This window comes from Passer montanus, unplaced genomic scaffold (genome assembly GCF_014805655.1).
Source record: "Passer montanus isolate IOZ18808 unplaced genomic scaffold, ASM1480565v1 scaffold56, whole genome shotgun sequence".
NCBI classification, from domain to species: domain Eukaryota; kingdom Metazoa; phylum Chordata; class Aves; order Passeriformes; family Passeridae; genus Passer; species Passer montanus.
This window is the reverse complement of record NW_024370595.1, coordinates 4323697-4343117: the sequence shown is the minus strand read 5'-3', so window position 1 is coordinate 4343117 and position 19421 is coordinate 4323697. Positions and strand designations below refer to the sequence as shown.

The window sequence follows — 19421 nt, the reverse complement described above, 5'->3', positions numbered from 1 at the left end:
CAGCAGCATTGTGGTAAAGGCAAATGAGCCATTTACACCACTGGTGTTGTTGAAAGTCTGGGACATAATCAATCCTAAGTATATTTATCTCAGCAACACAGTTAATATATTTATCTCAGCAATGCAGTTCATATTGGAAGAGCATTAAAGACAAAAATCTCATTGTGTCAAAAGAAAAAAAAAATTCCTGTTGATTTTTGTGAGGTTTGTTCTACAAATTTAGATTTTAAGCAGAGTCCCCTAAGTTCCTTGTGACACTGTAGATGTTGCACAAGTAGACTTACAGACATGGTTTGTTTGTTCTGCTCAGATGTCTTCACAAAACACAGCAGGGAAGTATGTCTCTCACCAGAGACCCTGTTAAAGCTTCCTGAGGTTGTACAGGTGTATTTCTGCTCTTTGCCCTTTTACATTTTTCAAAATATTTGTACACATAGATACTAAACCCTAAAAAATCCTGTCCATAGCCACACAAAAGGACATACATTGACCACTGTCATGAAATTCCTTGGGCACAAGGAGGGTTTGTGCATCTGAATTGCCCTGTGAGAAGGGGTTAAATTAGGCAGGTTACCACCATTCTCATGCTTGGGGTTCTTGCCAGATACTCAGCAAACATGCCTGAAATACTGTGCTGTTGTAAATTACTCTGAGATAGTTTGAGTATTTTCCAAGTTACTGAGCACAAACCCTGGCTTTGAAATAAATATTTAATGTGCCAAATTTTGTGCCAAATGGAAAGCATTGAATTTGTACTTTGAACAGTTGCATGTATGTTAAGTAGAACTAGCAGCTGAAAAACACAAGAGAGGGGATTAACAGAACTGAAGTTCCACAAGCATCTAAACTGCTTAGACGTCAATATTAGAGTTAATATTTTCAGATATTTTTTCATTCTTGTTTTACCTTGGTTGAGAGGTGTTTTTGAAGGGAGGAGAGCAGAGGAAGGGGAAGACTAAATTGACTTGCTTCAGACATTACTGTTAACTCAGAAATATGTACACAAATACATTATCAGCATTTGGCATGATTACAAGCAGACGAAGTTCTTTGGCTCCTTTAAGCTTTGAACCTAGCTTAGTACTTAGTTGCTTCTGTTTATACTGTACTGGTTAGGTGGCACAGGTTTTAATCTTTTAATCCATTTGAGAAACCATTTTCACCAGCTGTTAACTTTTTCAAAAACTTCACAGTTTTGATATCTTTTGGTAAAACCCAGAAAAGCCAGTGTCTTACTGTGTCAGTATGTAGGTAATTACTGTAAGTTGCTTAGCAGCTTTTTTATCTTAAAGTATATTTTTATATATACACACATATAATACTATTTAGTAAGTGCAAAGTTAGTTCACGTCAGGAATACTAGATTAGTTTTATACTGGGGAATGGAATGTTGCCTTAGAGAATAAAATAGGCCTAACATTTATCCATGTGCTTTGGGTGGTGTAGAAATGTAATTTTTGTGTCAGAGTGAGGGACCATTTTTAATGAGATATAACACAACAGGTAATGTGATAGGAGGAGTGGCTTTGTCATGGGTATGCTGCAAGGGAAAGCCAAGACTGGTTTTGTTTCCAGGTCTTTCCAGGTGTTGCAAAAATGAAGCAGCTGCAGACTGGGATAATGTCAACACAAATCCTGAGAAGACTTAAAAAATAGGAACTGCTGTCACTAAGGGATGTGATAAAACTGTCTTGAGTTTAAAAAGCCGCATCTTCCACATGGAGATACCACAGATATATTTTGGTTGGTTGTTCAGACTTGATGTTACAAGGCAGCTGTGTAAAGCATACTCAGAGATAGTCATGAAGAAACCAAAGCACCCTCTGAGCCTGATGTTATGACTTTCAAATACTCCTTGTGTGTGAGGACAAATATTTGTCTAACTGTATTTATCCATTCACTTTGTATGAGATTTAAAGCAGTTTGGGTAAAGCCCATGCTGAGAGTGGATGGCCTAGATTAAATTGATTCACTAACCATTCCCTTTACCTGGCTCAATAAAATGTCTCTCTGCCTTGCTGTTGTTTATTTCAGCCTGAACAAGAGAAGGCTTCGGGGTGACCTAATTGCAGCCTTCCAGTACCTGAAGGAAACTTATAGGAAAGATGGGGCAAGACTATTTATGTAGTGACAGTGCAGGAGGGAATGGCATCAAAGTGACAGAAGGTATGTCTTAGATTAGGTATTAGGAAAAATTCCGTACTGTGAGGGTGAAGAGGAGCTGAAACTGGTTGCCCAGAGAAGTTGTGGATGTCTTATCTCTGGAAGTGATGAAGGCCAGATTGGATGGCGCTTTGAGCGAGCGGGTCTAGTCGAAGGTGTCCTTGTCCACGGCAGGGTGGGTTGAAATTGGATGATCTTCAAGATCCCCAAACCATTCTGTGATTTTACGATTTTCTGTGAGTGCAAAATCTGCTCAGCGCGGATGCTGGCCGGGGCGGGCCGCGGCAGTGACCCACCCCGGCAGCAGCCAGCCCGGACGCCCCGTCCCGTCCTGTCCCCTCATGGCGCTGGAGCGCACGGGCACCGGCCCCTCCCACCGCCCGCTCCGACCTCCCCCGCCCCCGTCTCCTCTTGGTTCGCCGCTCCCCGGCGTGTGAGAGGGGCCGTGACCGCAGGTAAGGCGGGGAGAGGCGGGCAGGGGGCCCGGCCGGCCCCGCGGGGGAGGCGGCAGGCGGGGCTCCTGCCCCGCGGGGCGCTCGGCGCAAGGCCCTCGGTGCCGGGCGCTGCGGCTGACAGCGAGCGGGGCTCCGGGCCTCGCCTCTGGCTGGACAAGCCCGAGGGTGCTTTCTCCGTAGTGGGAAACTTGTGCTTTGGTCCGAGAAGGCCGGGATTAAAAGCTGTAAATCGGGCTGTTGGCGGGGTTCTCCCAGCGGGCAGAGGTTCCAGGTACAGTGCGCTGGCTCTGGCCGTGCTCCGGGGCCGCTGTGCCCCGTGCAGCGCTTCCACAGCGCCTTCAGAACTTCAGAGCCCTGGTGCCTCATTTTGACGCGGAGAAAGTAATCGTAGCTTTGCACTGTAATTCTTTGTAGTCTTCAGCTGACATGGGGAGGTTTAGATTGGATATTAGGAGGAATTTCTTCATAGGCAGGGTGATGAGATGTTGCAGTGGTTGACCAGGGAGGTACTTGGAGTCACTGTCCTTGGAGCTGTGTAAGAAAAGACAGGATGGACGTGGCCCTTAGTGCCAAGGTCTGTTGGCATAGTGGTGGTTGGGTTATAGATGTGACTCCGTCTGACGTGTCTTTTCCAGCCTAGCTGATTCTGTGATTCAGAGTGAAGATACTGCCTGGATCTAAGTCCTTCATCCCTGTTTTTTCCCACAATCTTTTTCAAGCAGTCAACTTTCTCTGTTTAACATTGTTTGTACTGAAAATGTGATAAATGTAAGTCTTTGTGGTTCTATCTTAATGCCTTTGATGTGCCTCCTTGTATTCAGTTAGGGCTTTTCCCCCTGGAAGGTAACAGCTTCATCAATAGAAAATTATTCCATAAGGTTTTGTTGGTATCATATTTAGAATTCATTGTCACACTAGTTCTGCTTTTGTTAAAGTACTTAATTCTGATGATAAAATCCTGTCAAACAGGAAAGCAGGTTATAACAGGTTATCAGTTGTGTCAAAAGAGTATCTGTGACTAATGTATAGATTGGACTTTAACTTCCTGGATTATCTTCAATTTGAAACTGCCCATATTAAATACCAAAGGTGGAACTTCAGTGACCCTGTGCTGGGTATTCCTCCCACAAGAGTGGAACTCATGTGCCAGGTACAGCAAAGATGAGGCAAGTCTTACCTTGAGTCTATTTTGATAGCTTTCCATGAAAGCAGTCAATGCAGTATCAGTTATAAAGCACTCCCTGTAGTTTGTATTCAGTTAATGAATAACACTGTTATAGTGAAGATCCTTTTTAGCTTTATGTGAAAGTGCTTTAATTAAAGGTCAGTTTTTTATAGAATAACTACAAGTAGCACATGCACAGAATAGGTTTTTTATGTGGATTTTGTTTCCTCCTAGGTTCATAAGATGAAGTGCTTGTTGCTTTTGCTTTATAAATAGAAATCTGCTGTAAAGTATTAATTTTCTCCATAGTTTATCTAAACCTTTTAAAATAGACAACTGTAGGATAGTTAAGGTATGTTTTGCTTTCTGAGCACATGATAGTGCCTCTAACATTATATATGTGCATATATATATCATAAATATGATTTTAGCTTGCCTGTGTGTAATATGTAAATAATTATGTGTATAAGTTTAGGCAGTTTTTAACTTTGACAGAGCTGGAAAACTTTATCCTGTATTGGGGGAAATGTGCAGTACAAAATTGAATGTATTGTATCCTAAACAGTGTGTACAGGATCTGTAGGTACTGTGTGCATCCATCTTGGCCTTTTAAAGGTGCACATGACTAAGGTTTGAATATCCTACTCCTAATACTCTGTTGTGTCTGTCCTCCAATGTTCTCTCTGTACCTCTGTTTAAAAGATATGTTTGTGAGTGGATGGAACATGGCTGAGGAAGGCTTGGATTTAATAATTAGGTATGTTTGGGGGCTTTTAGTAATCTTACTAAGAACATTTCTGTGTTCATACTGCCCACTGCCCCATCACTCTGTGTATCCAAAGGAGGGCTGCAAAGATGGTGAAGGGGGTGGAGCAGCTGAGGCCACTTGCTCTGTTCAGCCTGAAGAAGAGGAGCTCAGGGGAGACCTCACCAGGGTCTACAGCTTCCTGATGGGGGGAAGCAGGGAGCAGGCACTGGTCTCTTCTCTCTGGTGACCAGTGACAGGACCCACGGGAATGGCCTGAAGCTGTGTCAGGGAAGGTTTGGGTTGCATATTGGGACAATGGTCCTCACCCAGATGGTGGTTGGCACTGGAACAGCTCCCCAGGGCAGAGGTCACAGCAGCAGCCTGACAGAGTTCGAACGTGTGTGTGTCAGGCACATGGTGGGTTTCCTGGGGCTGTCCTGTGCAGGGCCAGCAGCTGGACTTGATCCTTGTGGGCTCCTTTCAACTCCAGTGTGGGGCTGTCCTGTGCAGGGCCAGCAGCTGGACTTGATGATCCTTGTGGGCTCCTTTCAACTCAGTGCCTTCTGTGATTCTGTATAAACATCCTCTGAAAACTCACCATATGAAAGCAAATAATTAAAACTTGATATTAGTTATCTTGGAATAAAAATGCCTTAGCACTTTTCAACTCAGTGCCTTCTGTGATTCTGTATAAACATCCTCTGAAAACTCGCCATATCAAAGCAAATAATTACAACTTGATATTAGTTATCTTGGAATAAAAGTGCCTTAGCACTTAGTTACAGAATGAAACTGAAAGAATTAAAAAGTATTTCAGTTCAACTTTAATATGGTACCTTCTAAAGAATAACTTAGATCACAGGTTAGTTTCTTTGATTTGTGAAGTGAAAAGCAAAAGGATGAAATAACTATGGCTTCAGGCAAGCTGTATCTAAGGAAGATCAAATCTAAAATCACACTGATTTGTTATGCAAGTGTTTCTGAAACAAAAATCCTCTTCCTTTTTAAAGCATAGATTGGACATGGTCTTGTGTGTCATGCATGAAAATTAAATTGTCTTGAAATAATGGACATAATTTTTTTGCCAAATTCTTAACATGCCAATTAATGCTATTTTTGATTTCTGTTTTAGAAACCTAACTTCAAAATACTTAAGAAGTGAATGCCTCTGGATTTTGGAACAAAATTGGTATGTATAATGAGCTGTCTACAGGCTCATCACCAAACATTTGGATTTCTGTTTTCTTAGGGAATGTTTGTTTCATGTAGATTTATGCTTGTGGAAAGGAAGAAGGGAACACATAATAGCCAACATGACACATAATAGTCAATGTGTATTTGTTAAAGCAATTTATTGATTCAACCTCCTTTTCTTCCCTGACAAGCTTTATGGCTAGAAGGGCATTAAATAGGTGCTTAATTCCAATGTTAGAAACATAAAACTTAAGCAGAATTGACAGTGAAATACCATAGAACAGTTCAAAAGGTGCAGAGTGGCTGTACCTAGAGTATTATTGTCTTGTCAAAGCAGGCTTTTGTTCAAAAATCTTCCATCATGTCTGAATCTTTGGCTGTTTAATGTTATTGATCTGGCTCAAAAGACAAAGAAATAATCAATAACTTTGGGCAGGGAAGGATTGCCAGTATGTAACCTTGGTTGAATGTTTTCAGGAAACGTTTCTAAAAAAAGAGATGTTTTTTAATAGGAGTAAATGGAAGATATTTCACCCAGGCAGGAGTAATTTGCTGTACAAGTGCAGGAGGTTGCACTAATAGAGAAGTTGAAAATGAGTCAACAGTAGGTGACTGCAGAAAAAGGGCTAAAAAACCCACCTGCTTTGGACATTTGAAAAGAAATAAGAGTCTACCACTTACTGCAGAAGTGATAATAACTCAAGCCAAAGTACTATATACAGCTTTGGAAATTGCACTTAAAAAAAACTTTTGGGAAAGAACCCAGAGGGTGGCACAGCAGGAGACCTGCAGGGTAATGTTGATATGTGGATTCAAAGATAAATGGGCTTGTATCTTTTTCCAGCAGTGGGATTTGGTAGTAAAAGTGAAGATGATCAGATAATGAGAGTTCCTAATGGCATCAAAGCATGGCTGCCACATTTTTGAAGTTTCCTTTGCAAGAATTTTGTGGGAGAAGTTTGGCTGAATTATCTATAATGAGGAGCAGCAGTGAATTATGTAGTACATGGCAAAGGGTTGAAGTAAATGGCCTTTTAAGGTCTTTTTTTTTGCTTAATGGCATCATCCTGATCATAGTTGAAAAGAGCAGGTTTTAAAAAAGATTTTTGAATTTAAATAATGTAGTGTATATTTGGATTATTTCTTGTAAGTATTTTAAGACTGTCTACTTAACTGTAGAGGGCTTGTGGCCAAGTAAGCAAAGTTGGAACAATGCACCATGTCTGCCTTTCCCAGCTCTAATTATTGCTTCCATACAATGTGCAGCTTGTGGAAGTGATACTAATTTTCTTTGGCTGGTAACTCCCATATTCTTACTTATGCTTATCTTCTCTTAAATGTAATGTATTACTTCTTCTCATTACACCACTTTTAATGTTTCTGAATATTTAGAGAGGTCACTTGCTGCAATAAATGTAACATCTTTGGAGCACTGTGTTTGTGCTGCTTTTGAGAGAAAACGACTTCTGAGCCAAGAGGCGAAGTGTTAGCCTGTGTTTTAGACCAGAGAGTCTGTATTTTGCTAGCATTTATGGTACATTTGGTTATATCTTAAAAATAAGCAAAAAAACTTTATGGCTAATCTGGATTTGCTTATCTCCCACAGTTTTTTTTTCGCATTCCAAGTTTCTGCATCGATCCATGATAACCTTCAAACCCAGTTCCCCGTGTGCACTGTCATTGCACTGTTGCACGCTGAGAGCTGTGACTCATGACACCAGCAGATCCACAGGCAATTCATTAATGAGTGGCTCTTGGAGGCATGGTAGATGTTGTAGCTTCTGCGAATAGGAGAGTCTCAGCCCTTCTTTGCTTCTCTGAAGTCAGAGCAGGAAACTAGTACGCCTCCATGACACTGCTGGTCTTGAGTGGATGAAGTGTTCTATGTGTTAAAATCAGCTGTGAACTTGATTAGAGAACCTTTGCAGCACTGCATGAATGCCAGCTTTATTTAACTCCTACATTTTCTGGCTTTTCTCTGTTTAGAACCTAGTAGTGGCCCTGGCTGCTGGAATGCAACAGCTTTGGCATGTCCCAAGGCAGAAACATGAGAGGCGTTATTTATTCCAGAAACTGCTCATTTCATGGCATTTTCTCATGCCCATAGATAATTTTTCTTGATTATATTTATAAGCATGCATTAGTTCTTCTTTTAGTAAGTCTTAGGGTTAGAATTAAAGTCCTGATTTCCGAAAGTGTAAAACTTCCAGTGCCTGGTACTGCTTTGACCTTCCACATGTCAGTTCTGCACATGCAAATTATATCTGCTATATACAGAGAGAGCCAGATCTCTTCAGAAGGAAGCTGGGTGCACCATGGCTGTGTGACATGTGTCTGCAACTGTAGACATCTGAATAAACCTTGGGTGGAAATAAGGCAGCCCAGCCAAAGCAGAAATGGGACTGGCTATGTCTGTGAGGACAAATAAATGTGATGGGAAGAGCTGGCAGGAATTTATCTGAATTTTTGTAATGTAAGTGGTTGAGATTTGAGTGGTTTACAAGGTTAACAAAGTGGTTGACAGGGCACTTCAGTGTATTTGAGACATAGGGGAAAGTAGAAATACTAGTTTTGAAGTGTAGCATCCTTTTCAAGTCTAAATTCATAAAATTACCTGTGAGCAGACAAGGTTCTTCATTCTTCTGCAACCAAATTCTTCCTCTGCTGCGAAGAAAAGCAGCCTGTGCTTTTCCCTTGTTTCTGGTATGCAGTGGGTGGAAGGTGTCAGGATGGGACTAACTGATGCTCTTTGTCAGTGTAGGTGAAGGTATGCAAGTCAGGGAGGGAAGAAATAAAAAAATTTAAAAAAAGTGGCTTTGCCAGTATGGAGAGTTCTCTTTTAGTAAAAAGCTACACCAGTAAAAATAATCCCATTAATAATATAGCTAATTGTTTAAAAAACTGGTAAAGTATAAAGCTTAGCAAAACCAGCCCCTCCTCCCCCAGGTGATGCTATACCACTGGCACATTTTGCACCAGCTGGAGTTGGAAGAACATTGTTAGCTCAGTTACCTGAACAGAGTGCCTTACACCTGCTACAACAGATGGTGGAGAGAACAGCCACAAAAGTCTTACGTCTTTTCCTTGCATTAAAAACTTCTTCAAGGGACTGAAAATCTTGTTTGAATTTAAAACCAGGATGATATTTTATGCAGTTGGTGAGGTGGCTGGGTTTGGTCTGTCTCATGCACTGATGGTTTGTCTTTCTTGGTCTCATTTTTTTAGGTGGTTTTGTGTCATGCAAGAGTCTAGTTTATTTTTAAAAATTTATAGGAAGTGAAAGCACTCTATTGTAGATAATTTACTTACTTTCTCCCACAAAATAAGATCTTAAAAATTACTGTGCAAGGATTAAGGGAAGTAGATTTGAGAATTTTGAACTGTGGCTCATGCAGCATTTTGAATAGTGCTATGTTGAGTGCTTACTGTTTTCCTTTACTTTTCCACAGCCTAACTGGATGCAAGTAAGAGGATCTGTGCTCAGTTTTAATGCTAACCTACCAGTAACTCTCTGTTAGGTTTTCCTAGAGGTATAGCAAATTAATCAAAGTTGAAAGCATAAAAGTACAGGGAAAAGTAATATTGAAAGGTGCTTCATACAAGTATGGGAAACTGTGTAAAATAATTTAACAAAGACTTATTTCTTGCCAGATTTTCCTGTTAAAGAGTAATTGCATGTGCATGCATGTGAGGTTTGTTTGTATTAAGAAAATGGCTGTATGATTAAAGATCCTTCTAATACTCTCTTTCATTTTTCTAGGGAGTTTATATGGAAGAAATGCTGCTGCGACTGTTCTCAAACTCTATTACAGACTGATTTCAATGTAAGCAATTTCTTGTTCAGTACCATGGTGTGCCAGACACAGATTTGCATACTCAATGAAAAGAAAAATAAATTACATATTTGTAAAATATCTCTAAAGTTTCTCAAGGAATTTTTGTTTGCTTGGGTTTCAGTTTTTATATGCCAGGTCAGAAATCCTTCCTTCTCTGTGTTCAGACTTGTTAGTTGCTCCTCCTTAGTGCAAGCTTATACATGCTTCGGATTGCCTTTTTTATTTTTTTGTTAACCACTCTTTGCAGAAGCCACTTGCAGGACAACCAGTCACATGAGCTGTTGAGGATTTTCCTTTTCTACCAGCTTAATGTAATGTGTATATTTTGCTCATGTTTCAGTGTTGCATCATTTTCTGTTGAGTATCAGAAGTTCTACGCCTTGTTGATCAATGTGACGGTGTTCAGTAGTTTACGAGATGAGCCAAACTCGTGGGAAGTATGACTTCTGTATTGGTCTGGTGTTGGCTATGAGTTCCAGCATTTTCATTGGAGGAAGTTTCATCCTGAAAAAGAAAGGTCTCCTCCGGTTAGCCAGGAAAGGCTCCATGAGAGCAGGTAAATACATACATCTTTTAATAATTTGCTGATGTTTAGGTGTTGCTGTTTAACAGAAGATTACTTTTGTTCATTAGTTCATTAAACTAATGATCTTGTTTTGACTTTCTTGGGTTTTTGTTACATGTGTATGAAACCTAAAACATAGAGCTGGTGTGTTTTTCTCAGGGTGTCAGATACCCTTAACTCCGTGTGTGACACATGCTATTTAATGCATACATAATGCCCTTTGGGGACACTTGTCAAAGGATTCCTTTGTATGTCAGTTAAGTCTAAATTGTACTTGCAAATTGCAAGCAGCAGTCTTAACTATGTCTGTGCTCCTGAATGAGTGAATTTAAGAGAGTTTTAACCATGTTTGGGTGTCAGAAAATTGTTTTGGAAAACTGAAAGTCACGTGTAGTAACTGATGAGTAGAGTGTCAGAAAATTGTTTTGGAAAACTGAAAGTCACGTGTAGTAACTGAGCGTGATGAGTAGAGCACCTCAAGGGTTCATACTGGAAGCAATGCTATTAAATATCCTCATCAGTGACACAGACAGTGGCACTGACTGAGCATGCTGGCAGTGGGGTTGTGAACCTCACTGAGCTGAGGGGGGCAGTTGATGCTCTAGAGCAAAGGAAGTGGCATCCAGGGGGACCTGGATGGCCTTGGGGAGTGGTCTGTGCAAACCTCTCGAGGTTCAACCAGAACCAGAGCAAGGTGGTGCACCTGGGTCAGGGCAACCTCTAGTATCAACACAGGCTGGGGGATGGACAGATGGACAGCAGCCCTGCCCAGAAGGGTTTGGAGATGCTGGTACATGAGAGGCTGGATGTGACCCAGCAATGTGCACTCACAGCCCCGAAAGCCAAGTATGTCCAAATCAAGTGTGGGCAGCAGGGCCAGGGAGGGGATTCTGCCCCTCTGCTCTGCTCTGGTGTGACCCCACCTGCAGTGCTGCATCCAGCTCCAGGATCCCCAGTGTGGGAAGGACATGGACCTGTTGGAGCAAGTCCAGAGGAGGGCCATGAGAATGATCAAAGGGACAGAACACTTCTGAGGATAGGCTGACAGAGTTGGGATTGTTAAGCTTAGAGAAGAAAAGGGACACCTTATAGCACCTTCCAGTAACTAAAGGGGGCTTATGAAAAAGAGAGATGAGATTTGGTTTTGGGTTTGGTTTTGGTTTGGTTTTGACCAGGGCCTGTGTTGCCAGGACAAGAGGCAATGACTTTAAATTGAAAGAAGATAAATTTAGGTAGGATAGTTGCAGCATCCTTAGATGATTTAGAAGGTTGACTCTGAATATTTTTATTTAGTACCTGTCATTTTTGCTTCTAAAAGATTGTTGATCTTGAGATACATAATTCATGCCACCCTGGTTTGGAATGAGAAAATGTGGTGCTTGCACATGCAATCAATCACATATAAACCATGCACAATTTCTGCAAATCAGCAGTCTTAGTAAGAGGCACATAACTTGGCTTTTCTTGTAATTTCAGTGATTGAAAGAACTGTTTCTCAGGGTAATGCAGATATGATCATCAGTGCCATTTCTAACACAAAAGAAATAAAATAACTGGTTGTAGGAGGCACAGGCACATCAGAAACTGAAGATGCTTTGATTTCAACCCTTTTACCTAGACAGCCTAGGTATCAAAAGACTGCTCATGTTTTTAAGGGCATGGGTTGCAAAAATTATTTTGTCATGGCAGTGTTACAAGTGACAGGGTGTCTGTTTTTAGTGGAATAGCCAATGTTCTTTCAATTTTAGGTCAAGGTGGTCATGCATACCTTAAGGAATGGCTGTGGTGGGCTGGACTTCTTTCAAGTAAGTATCAAAAATTATTCATCTAAACAATCTACATTATATAATTTTAATAAATAACTATGCCACAGATGGCAGCATGGTTACAAAAAAGGGAACAAGATTGAGTTTCTGCAATACATGATAATGTTACCTGGTGATTTGATGGATGCGGTTCAGATTTTAATGTAACCTGTCTCACACCAGAAGCTCTTCCTTTAGTGTAACAGTGGAACTAGGCAGACATTGCTTTTGTATGTCTTTGCTACCCACATGCATTTTGGTTTTTGTCTTAGCAGAGAAGTGCTTAGATGTATAGGATTTCTTGAAGGGAAGCATATTTTGGGATTATGCCTGTTGTTCTTAATTTTTTTCATTGCTTGAACTCTCAATTTACTGTTTGTATTCAGGTAACCATGGCTTACTGTATGTGCTGTGCTACATCCTGCTGTTTCAGATTTCTCCATGCAGAACTTCATGAGTCAAGCTGGCAGGCTGGGGAGCTACAGCACAGACACTAAAATAAAACACCTTCTGATTTGGTAGAATTAATTCTAATACCTGTTGTATGTAGTTCCACAGCCTGCTTTTAAAATTTAATAGTGGGGATGAGGGGCGGGGCTGTGTTCTGCTCATACTGTTAGCTGAATGCTGTCATTAGAATTTTGCATCGTTCCCTTGCTGCATGTTTGTGTCTCCATGAACACTGGACACTTACTTGCCCTGATCAGAGAGGTTTGTTGCATGAGACAGCCTAACTGCTGGCTTTGAATTGCTGTTCCTCTGCAGTGGGAGCTGGAGAAGTAGCGAACTTTGCTGCCTATGCTTTTGCACCAGCTACGTTAGTGACTCCTCTGGGAGCTCTCAGTGTTCTTGTAAGGTAAGAAACACTAACAGAAAGCAGTGTGACTTGAAGCAGAAAAGTAAATTATTTCTTTAGAAATATGTCACTGAACTATGCTGTAATAAATGCACTCTTCACAATAAATGTCAGGAGTAACTTTTAAGTTTCTCCAAATACGTAGTGGCTATGATATGAAAGGGTTCTAGCAATGCATCTACATGTCCATCTCTGGAAAAAGCTGTCGTCTTCTGCATTTTGAAAACATGGTGATCAGAGCAGAGCAGTATTTTCACTCCTAAGTAAAGATTTTTTTTCTTTGTAAAATTATTTTTGCAAGTTCTTAGACATAGTATTTTTTTGGCAGGCAACATAAAAAAGGGGTTCTGGGCAGAGATGCCAAATACTAACAGGTAGTTCTGTCCACAGCAAGTATCTCAAGATAGAAAGTAGCTATTTTTAAACTGCAGATTGTGTATATAAGTGACTTGTACAGTCAAAACAACCTGTAACTTGATGAGCAAATGAGTATTACTAATCTCATGTTTGTTGGTGCCTTTTTTATTTCTTAGTGCCATTCTGTCATCCTTCTTTTTAAATGAAAAACTTAATTTACATGGAAAAATAGGATGTTTGTTAAGTATACTGGGATCAACTGTGATGGTAATTCATGCTCCACAAGAAGAAGAAGTAGAAACTTTGGATGAAATGTCACACAAACTAGGTGATCCAGGTAAGAAAAATGCTGGCTTGAGTTGTACACAGCCCATAATTTCTTCGTTTTATAGTTTGATTACTGTTTCATTTATAGTTTCATTGTACTCAAGTTCCAGGAAGATGGCCTGTGTCTGCTTCATGTCCAAATGAAGTAGAGATTTGAATTCTGTAACATAATTCCGTAGAGAACTTTGCATGATGGCAAGATGAACTTGTCTGGCCTTGAATAAAGTGCCTTTATGGCAACTGAGGTGGCAGCAGCACAGGTGGATAAACAAAACATATAGAAATTTTGATTGAAGCGTGTCATCTCTAAGCCCAACTTTGAGATGTCCTTAAAATGAAAAGGTAGGTGTTGTGGTGTCTGCTGAGAAGTAAAGTCCTACAGATGAGCTGCTATGCCTGTGTGGAAGATGAGGCATTCACAAATGCATGTCTGTAAAATACTATTTATACAAAGGCATATTAAACATGAGGAAACAGCCATCCTACAGATGAGCTGCTATGCCTGTGTGGAAGATGAGGCATTCACAAATGCATGTCTGTAAAATACTATTTATACAAAGGCAATTCTCATATTAAACATGAGGAAACAGCCAGCACAGAGATTAAAAAGTTATTCTTAAGGAATGACCTGATAATTAGAAACCTGCTGCTGAATACAGCCACCTGCCAAAACGTAGCTCCTAGAAGAGGCTCTGTTCAGACCCAGACCTGTGTCCAGTGGCACCTACACCTCAGTGAGTCTGGCTGTAAGGCAGTTTAGCAACCTAATCCTGCAGTAGTAGTGCCAATAGACAAGTAAAGGTAATACAGCATGCCTGAGGTACAACCTTTGTTCTGGCTTACTCACTCTAAAATCATCTAAACTGTGATGCTGGAGAAATAATGAGAAACACCCTGAACTCGTCTGTTTATGTTGAGTTGGTCCCATTGTTGATGAGTGTTTTCCCTGCACCCCTAAGATACATACCCCTGCTTCTGATAAATAGAGTCCATAAGTAATAAGTGTGTCCATTAGTGTCTATAAATAACAAGACTTTTTTTTTCCTCCAACCACAGGTTTTGTGGTGTTCGCAACGCTCGTTGTCATTGTGTCTTTAATTCTAATATGTGTGGTGGGACCTCGCCATGGACAGACCAACATTCTTGTGTACATAACAATTTGCTCTGTAATTGGAGCCTTATCAGTCTCCTGTGTCAAAGGTCTGGGCATTGCTATAAAGGAACTTTTTGCAGGAAAACCAGTGCTGAAACATCCATTGTCTTGGATTCTGCTGCTAAGCCTTACTGTCTGTGTGAGCACGCAGATCAACTATTTGAACAGGGCTCTGGATATATTCAACACTTCAATAGTGACTCCAATATATTATGTAATCTTCACAACATCTGTTTTAACTTGTTCTGCCATCCTTTTCAAGGAATGGCAACACATGGCGGCTGATGACATTATTGGCACCTTCAGTGGCTTCCTGACTATTATTGTGGGGATCTTTTTATTGCATGCCTTCAAAGATGTTAACTTCACCCTAGCAAACCTGCCCCTCTCTCTGCGGAAGGATGATAGAGCAGCAAATGGCACTTTGCTGAGCACATATGACAGCTTTCATGATGATGAAGAAAGTTCTGCCTGCCTAGGTGAAATGCAATCCACTGAGAGTCTCTCAGCCAGAAGAAATGGAAGCCTGTCACCCTTCTGAAAATATCTACTTGTTACTTAAGAAAAGAACAATTCTGTAACCCTGGATTTTTTTTTTTTTCTGCTGTGAAATGTCTGAGCTTGTCTGGAAAGTCATGTACTTTTTAACAGTATGTGTAGACAATCGTTGATTTTTGAGTTTGATTCATTTGGATAAAGAACACTGAAATGTTTTTTATTTGCCTTACTTTTACTTTAAAAAGTACTAAAATGACCTCAGACCACAACTGGTTTTGTTGCTTAAGTTATATGTAAATACTTTCATTTCATTCTTCTGTTTTTAAGATGTATTGCACTAATTACAGTTTTATCAAAAATAAATGGCTTTATTTCTGCATTGGTGGTAAAAAGGTTGCAGCAAACCTGAATCTTTTGTACTTGTGCCCTGACTGACCATGGAGTGACTGCAACCGTATTGAAACAGGAGCTGCAGTAACTACTCCTGTCCTAGTTTGTAGAAGAGAAAAGGGAAGGCTACAACCAAGCAAAACTGAGCCTTTGAAAATACTGGTTAGGTAAAGCTGTATGCAAAAGTTGCTGGATTTGCATCAAAAACCCCCAGCTTTACCAAATCAGAGTAACAGGCTGGCAGAAAGAGGAAGGCAGTAGCTGTTTTCGGTGTGGATAGGTGAGATGGTGGCACCTGCTTTGACAATTTATGCAGAAGGAAGGATCTCAATCATTACTAGTAGCCAAAGAGCTGCTCCCTCTTCTGTAACAGCAGTCAGGTTCTGTCTGTGCTGCACCATGCTGCCCTGGCTCTGCAGACCTGCACTGTGTTCCTGATGTTACAGCTTGAACTCACAGAATTGCTGTTTTGTTTGCTGCAACACTGAGATTTAAAAAAAAAATGAAAAAAAAAAAGAAACATGAATAACATTGCTTTAAAATTCAACAATACAACAACAATTCACTGTTGTAAAGGCAGAAAATAAAAATTAGGGAAGAAGGTTTTATAAGAACTTTCTACCATGCATGTGAAACTTGGAAATACTTGGGACAGAGACTAATAGTTACTGCTCAGTGTTGTCAGGTTTAGTGCTTAGTATTGAAGAGAAATCAAGATTTTTACTAGGACAGAAAAAAACCCAACCTGTTTACCACTTGTGAAACAAAATTCTGCTGGCCTTCCTTTCATATGTGTCATAACATACAGGAGGGGTGAAGATGTCAAACAAGAAAAATGTTTTTGCTAAGAACTAATTGGAAATGAAAAAGTTACACCTTTTGTGCACCTGTGCTGCATTTTTCCTTTTAGATAGGAAAGGTTATACTAGCAAAGGATATTTAGCTCCTATCAAGTCTATAATCCTTTCTGAAAAATAATAAAAATTTACATTATAAAAATCGGAAACAAAACATCTCCTAGGACTAATGTCTGAATTGTCTTAAACTCTCTTCCCCCTCAGTGATCATAAAATACGTATTTGATAGCAGTTTTAAGACGTTAAAGGAACAATTCTCTTACTGCTGAAAGTTAACTGGTAAGAATTAGAAATTATTCACATAATGATTAGTTATTTTTAAATAGTTCTTAAACAAAATCAGGCTTTATTAATTAACCATTTTTGCACCAGTGCTGAGCCAAAATCTCAGGTATATAAGACATCCTTAACCCAATAGTGATGTCAGCAAATTAGGAAAGTTGTTCATTTGCTTAACTGAACCTGGAAGCACAGGGAAGCATCTGGCTGACCAAAAGCCTTCTGTGAACTAAAAGACTGTTTCTTAAAGAAGATCATCTGTAAAACACCTTGTAAAAGAAATCCTGCAACCAGCTGGTGTAACAAAGCACGAGTGCTTCTGTGTCCCACGCACGGGGCAGCGTTGTGTGCACTCTCACCACGACAGACACCACTCCAGAATGGCAGCTCTCAAGCACAGATGTCCTAGGGAAACCTGTGATTGTGGAAACTTGCTGATAGATTGCCTGGAAAATCTCCATCCTGTTTTGCTGAGAAAATTTCAGTTTATTTCCTTCCTCAAAATTGAGTTCTCTGCCACTCTAATACCTACATGTTCCTCACTTCCTGTGTACCTCTTCTGTCAGATGCTCATTTCTACCCACTGCTGGAGTCAATTCCATGGCTGGAATGAAGCACTGAAAGAGCTGAGCAGGACAAAAGATGTGCTGTAACTTAGCCATGAACTACTAAGAGGGAAGGAAGAAAAACAGGTTCTCAAAGGGATGCATTCTTGGTTTCATACTAGAGGTTAGAAACACTGACCAAGTAACATCTCCACAAATCCACATCCTGGGTAAAACATATAATTATCTGTGTCTGTTTTGGCCATCTTAACATCTTGGTTAGGGCTGATCTCAAAGCCAGATGACAGGATCCTGGAGTAAGCAAGCAGGAGTTACTACTTTTCCCTGAATGGTTTGCTTTAAAATTCAACTTCTATAGTTGCAAAGTTTTACAATTTTACTGATGCAGTGTTTGCATTGTACAGCAAGTGTAATTTAACAAATACTTTCCATAATAAATAATGATTAACATCATTAGAGTTTATGTACTGGGATAGATTACACCTGATCACTGTAGTCAGGATTCTCATAAAGAAGAATTCCTCATCACTTGTAGATGTGCTTGGGTACAGAGGTATGTATGGCAAACCAAAATATAAACTGTGTTAGAAGCTCTCATTAGGAAAAAGTAAACTGTCCCCATTCTGATTGATCAAACTGCCACCTTTAAAAATATTAGAATCCTATCAATAACCTACATGTTAAGTGACTTTGAAACGAACACTTTAAATAACCTTCATTTCCATAATTACTGATCTCTGAGAATAGATTTGCAAAGAGGAAGAAGAATCAACTGACGAGAAAATTACTCACAAAGCACCAGCAGAGTTTGTTTTGTTGTTTTTTCTCTCTTTTTTTTTTAATAAAGGCAAATTAAGCAATTAAGGCTCTAATACAAACAATTATTCATTGATTTCTAAAAATTTTTTCTACAGAACCGTTTTTTACCCTCCACAGCCATTATTTCTATAGCTTCAGGGGAAAATTATACCAGTCCAGTCTAAAATGGCCACCTCGGACAGGAATGCAAAGAGGTTTCAAAAATCTCACAGGCTTTTAATCAAAGTGTATAAAATTTTAGTCTAGAAAAATAAGTATGGATTGTATACAGTTACTGTGCTTGGAGACTGGAGAGAACAGTGTGCCACTCAAATGGCACAGGCATACTGAAAAATGCAGATGAGAGAATTCTTCAAAACTGTTGGTGTGGGTTTTGTTTCTTGCTTTGTTTCTCATACTTTTAGCCTAAAGAGGTGCAAAAAGTATTGTTAGCTGAGAATCTAGTTGCTGGCAAGGGACTGATGAATTGGTGGCTGGAAGCAGCGCACGTGTTCCACGGGTGTGCTCTCTCCATCGCCGGACTTCAAATACTTGTCCAAAATAGCAATTATTTCATCATTCAGAATCTGGAACTTGCGAATTCTCTCAACCATTTTCTTCAAAGGCTGCAAACATCAAAAGAACAGACACAGGAATTAGCTTTGGATATGAAAAGCCTTAGCCAGAAAACGAGCAAATGCTGTTGCTTCATCTCTCCCAGCAATGTTACAAATGTTTCCCTCGTGCTGCTAAGCCAGTGGAAATACAAGGTGCATTTTGGGTTTTGACAGTGCTGCTTTGGGTACAAAGAAGCTCAACTTAGAGCAGGTTGCCATTTTGGGAATGAACCTATATAAGATGGAAGGCATTAAGAAAATCTTATATATTTGTGACATCAGAATTCTGCTTGACCAGTCTTCCAACTCCAGCCTAAATCTTTTGTTTCTGAAAATCCTGGTGCCCTCATTTTCAGCAGTTCATTCTAAAAACTGGATTGCCACATCTACGCTACATCTGAATACAAACAGCTCTGAGTTGTCTTTATTACTAAAACAAATACAGATGTTTTCAACTCACCACATTCTTGATAACCTCATCTTTGCCATCGTGCTTTTGGACTTTCAACAGGTGGTAGCAGAAATCCAACACGTCAAAGCGCCGCTGCTGTCCCAAAAGTACGATGATCATACATCCAGCCCAGTGCAAGCCATCCCCAAAGCACTGCCTGGAACAGGAAACACACCACAGAGCACGTTTCAACTACATCTTCAAACACAGTCACAGCAAACACTCAGTAATCAGCCACTTCACTAAATAATAAATGTGGTAGACACTCATTTACAAAGCAAAAGCTCTGGGATATTAATTATCATTGGAGATATCACAAGCAATTCAAATTGATGCGTAAC

General features: G+C 40.1%; 1 protein-coding gene across 6 annotated transcripts; it reads left to right on the top strand.

Annotated features, from left to right (window-relative positions):
- Window positions 1-2479: 2479 nt before the first annotated feature.
- Window positions 2480-15514, top strand: NIPA2 (NIPA magnesium transporter 2). 6 transcript variants are annotated; one of them, XM_039725656.1, is made up of 10 exons: window positions 2480-2618; window positions 3254-3386; window positions 4486-4540; window positions 5664-5720; window positions 9486-9549; window positions 9902-10117; window positions 11875-11931; window positions 12697-12787; window positions 13321-13481; window positions 14528-15514. In XM_039725656.1, the coding sequence occupies exons 6-10, from the start codon at window positions 9979-9981 to the stop codon at window positions 15163-15165; spliced, it is 1086 nt and encodes a 361-aa protein (XP_039581590.1). In that variant the 5' UTR covers window positions 2480-2618; window positions 3254-3386; window positions 4486-4540; window positions 5664-5720; window positions 9486-9549; window positions 9902-9978; the 3' UTR covers window positions 15166-15514. The 6 variants fall into 6 exon arrangements, with proteins under 6 accessions (XP_039581590.1, XP_039581588.1, XP_039581587.1 ...); XM_039725654.1 differs by lacking the exon at window positions 4486-4540; XM_039725655.1 differs by lacking the exons at window positions 2480-2618; window positions 4486-4540 and adding an exon at window positions 2649-2889.
- The last annotated feature ends 3907 nt before the right edge of the window (window positions 15515-19421 follow it).

What these genes read in the sequence shown, in the direction of transcription:
- NIPA2 (XM_039725653.1), top strand. Translation starts at nt 9,979, where the DNA reads ATGAGCCAAACTCGTGGGAAGTATGACTTCTGTATTGGTCTGGTGTTG. An exon ending in GAAAGGCTCCATGAGAGCAG is followed by an intron (nt 10,118 to 11,874) that starts GTAAATACATAC and finishes TTTCAATTTTAG; the next exon opens with GTCAAGGTGGTCATGCATAC. An exon ending in GCTCTCAGTGTTCTTGTAAG is followed by an intron (nt 12,788 to 13,320) that starts GTAAGAAACACT and finishes TTTATTTCTTAG; the next exon opens with TGCCATTCTGTCATCCTTCT.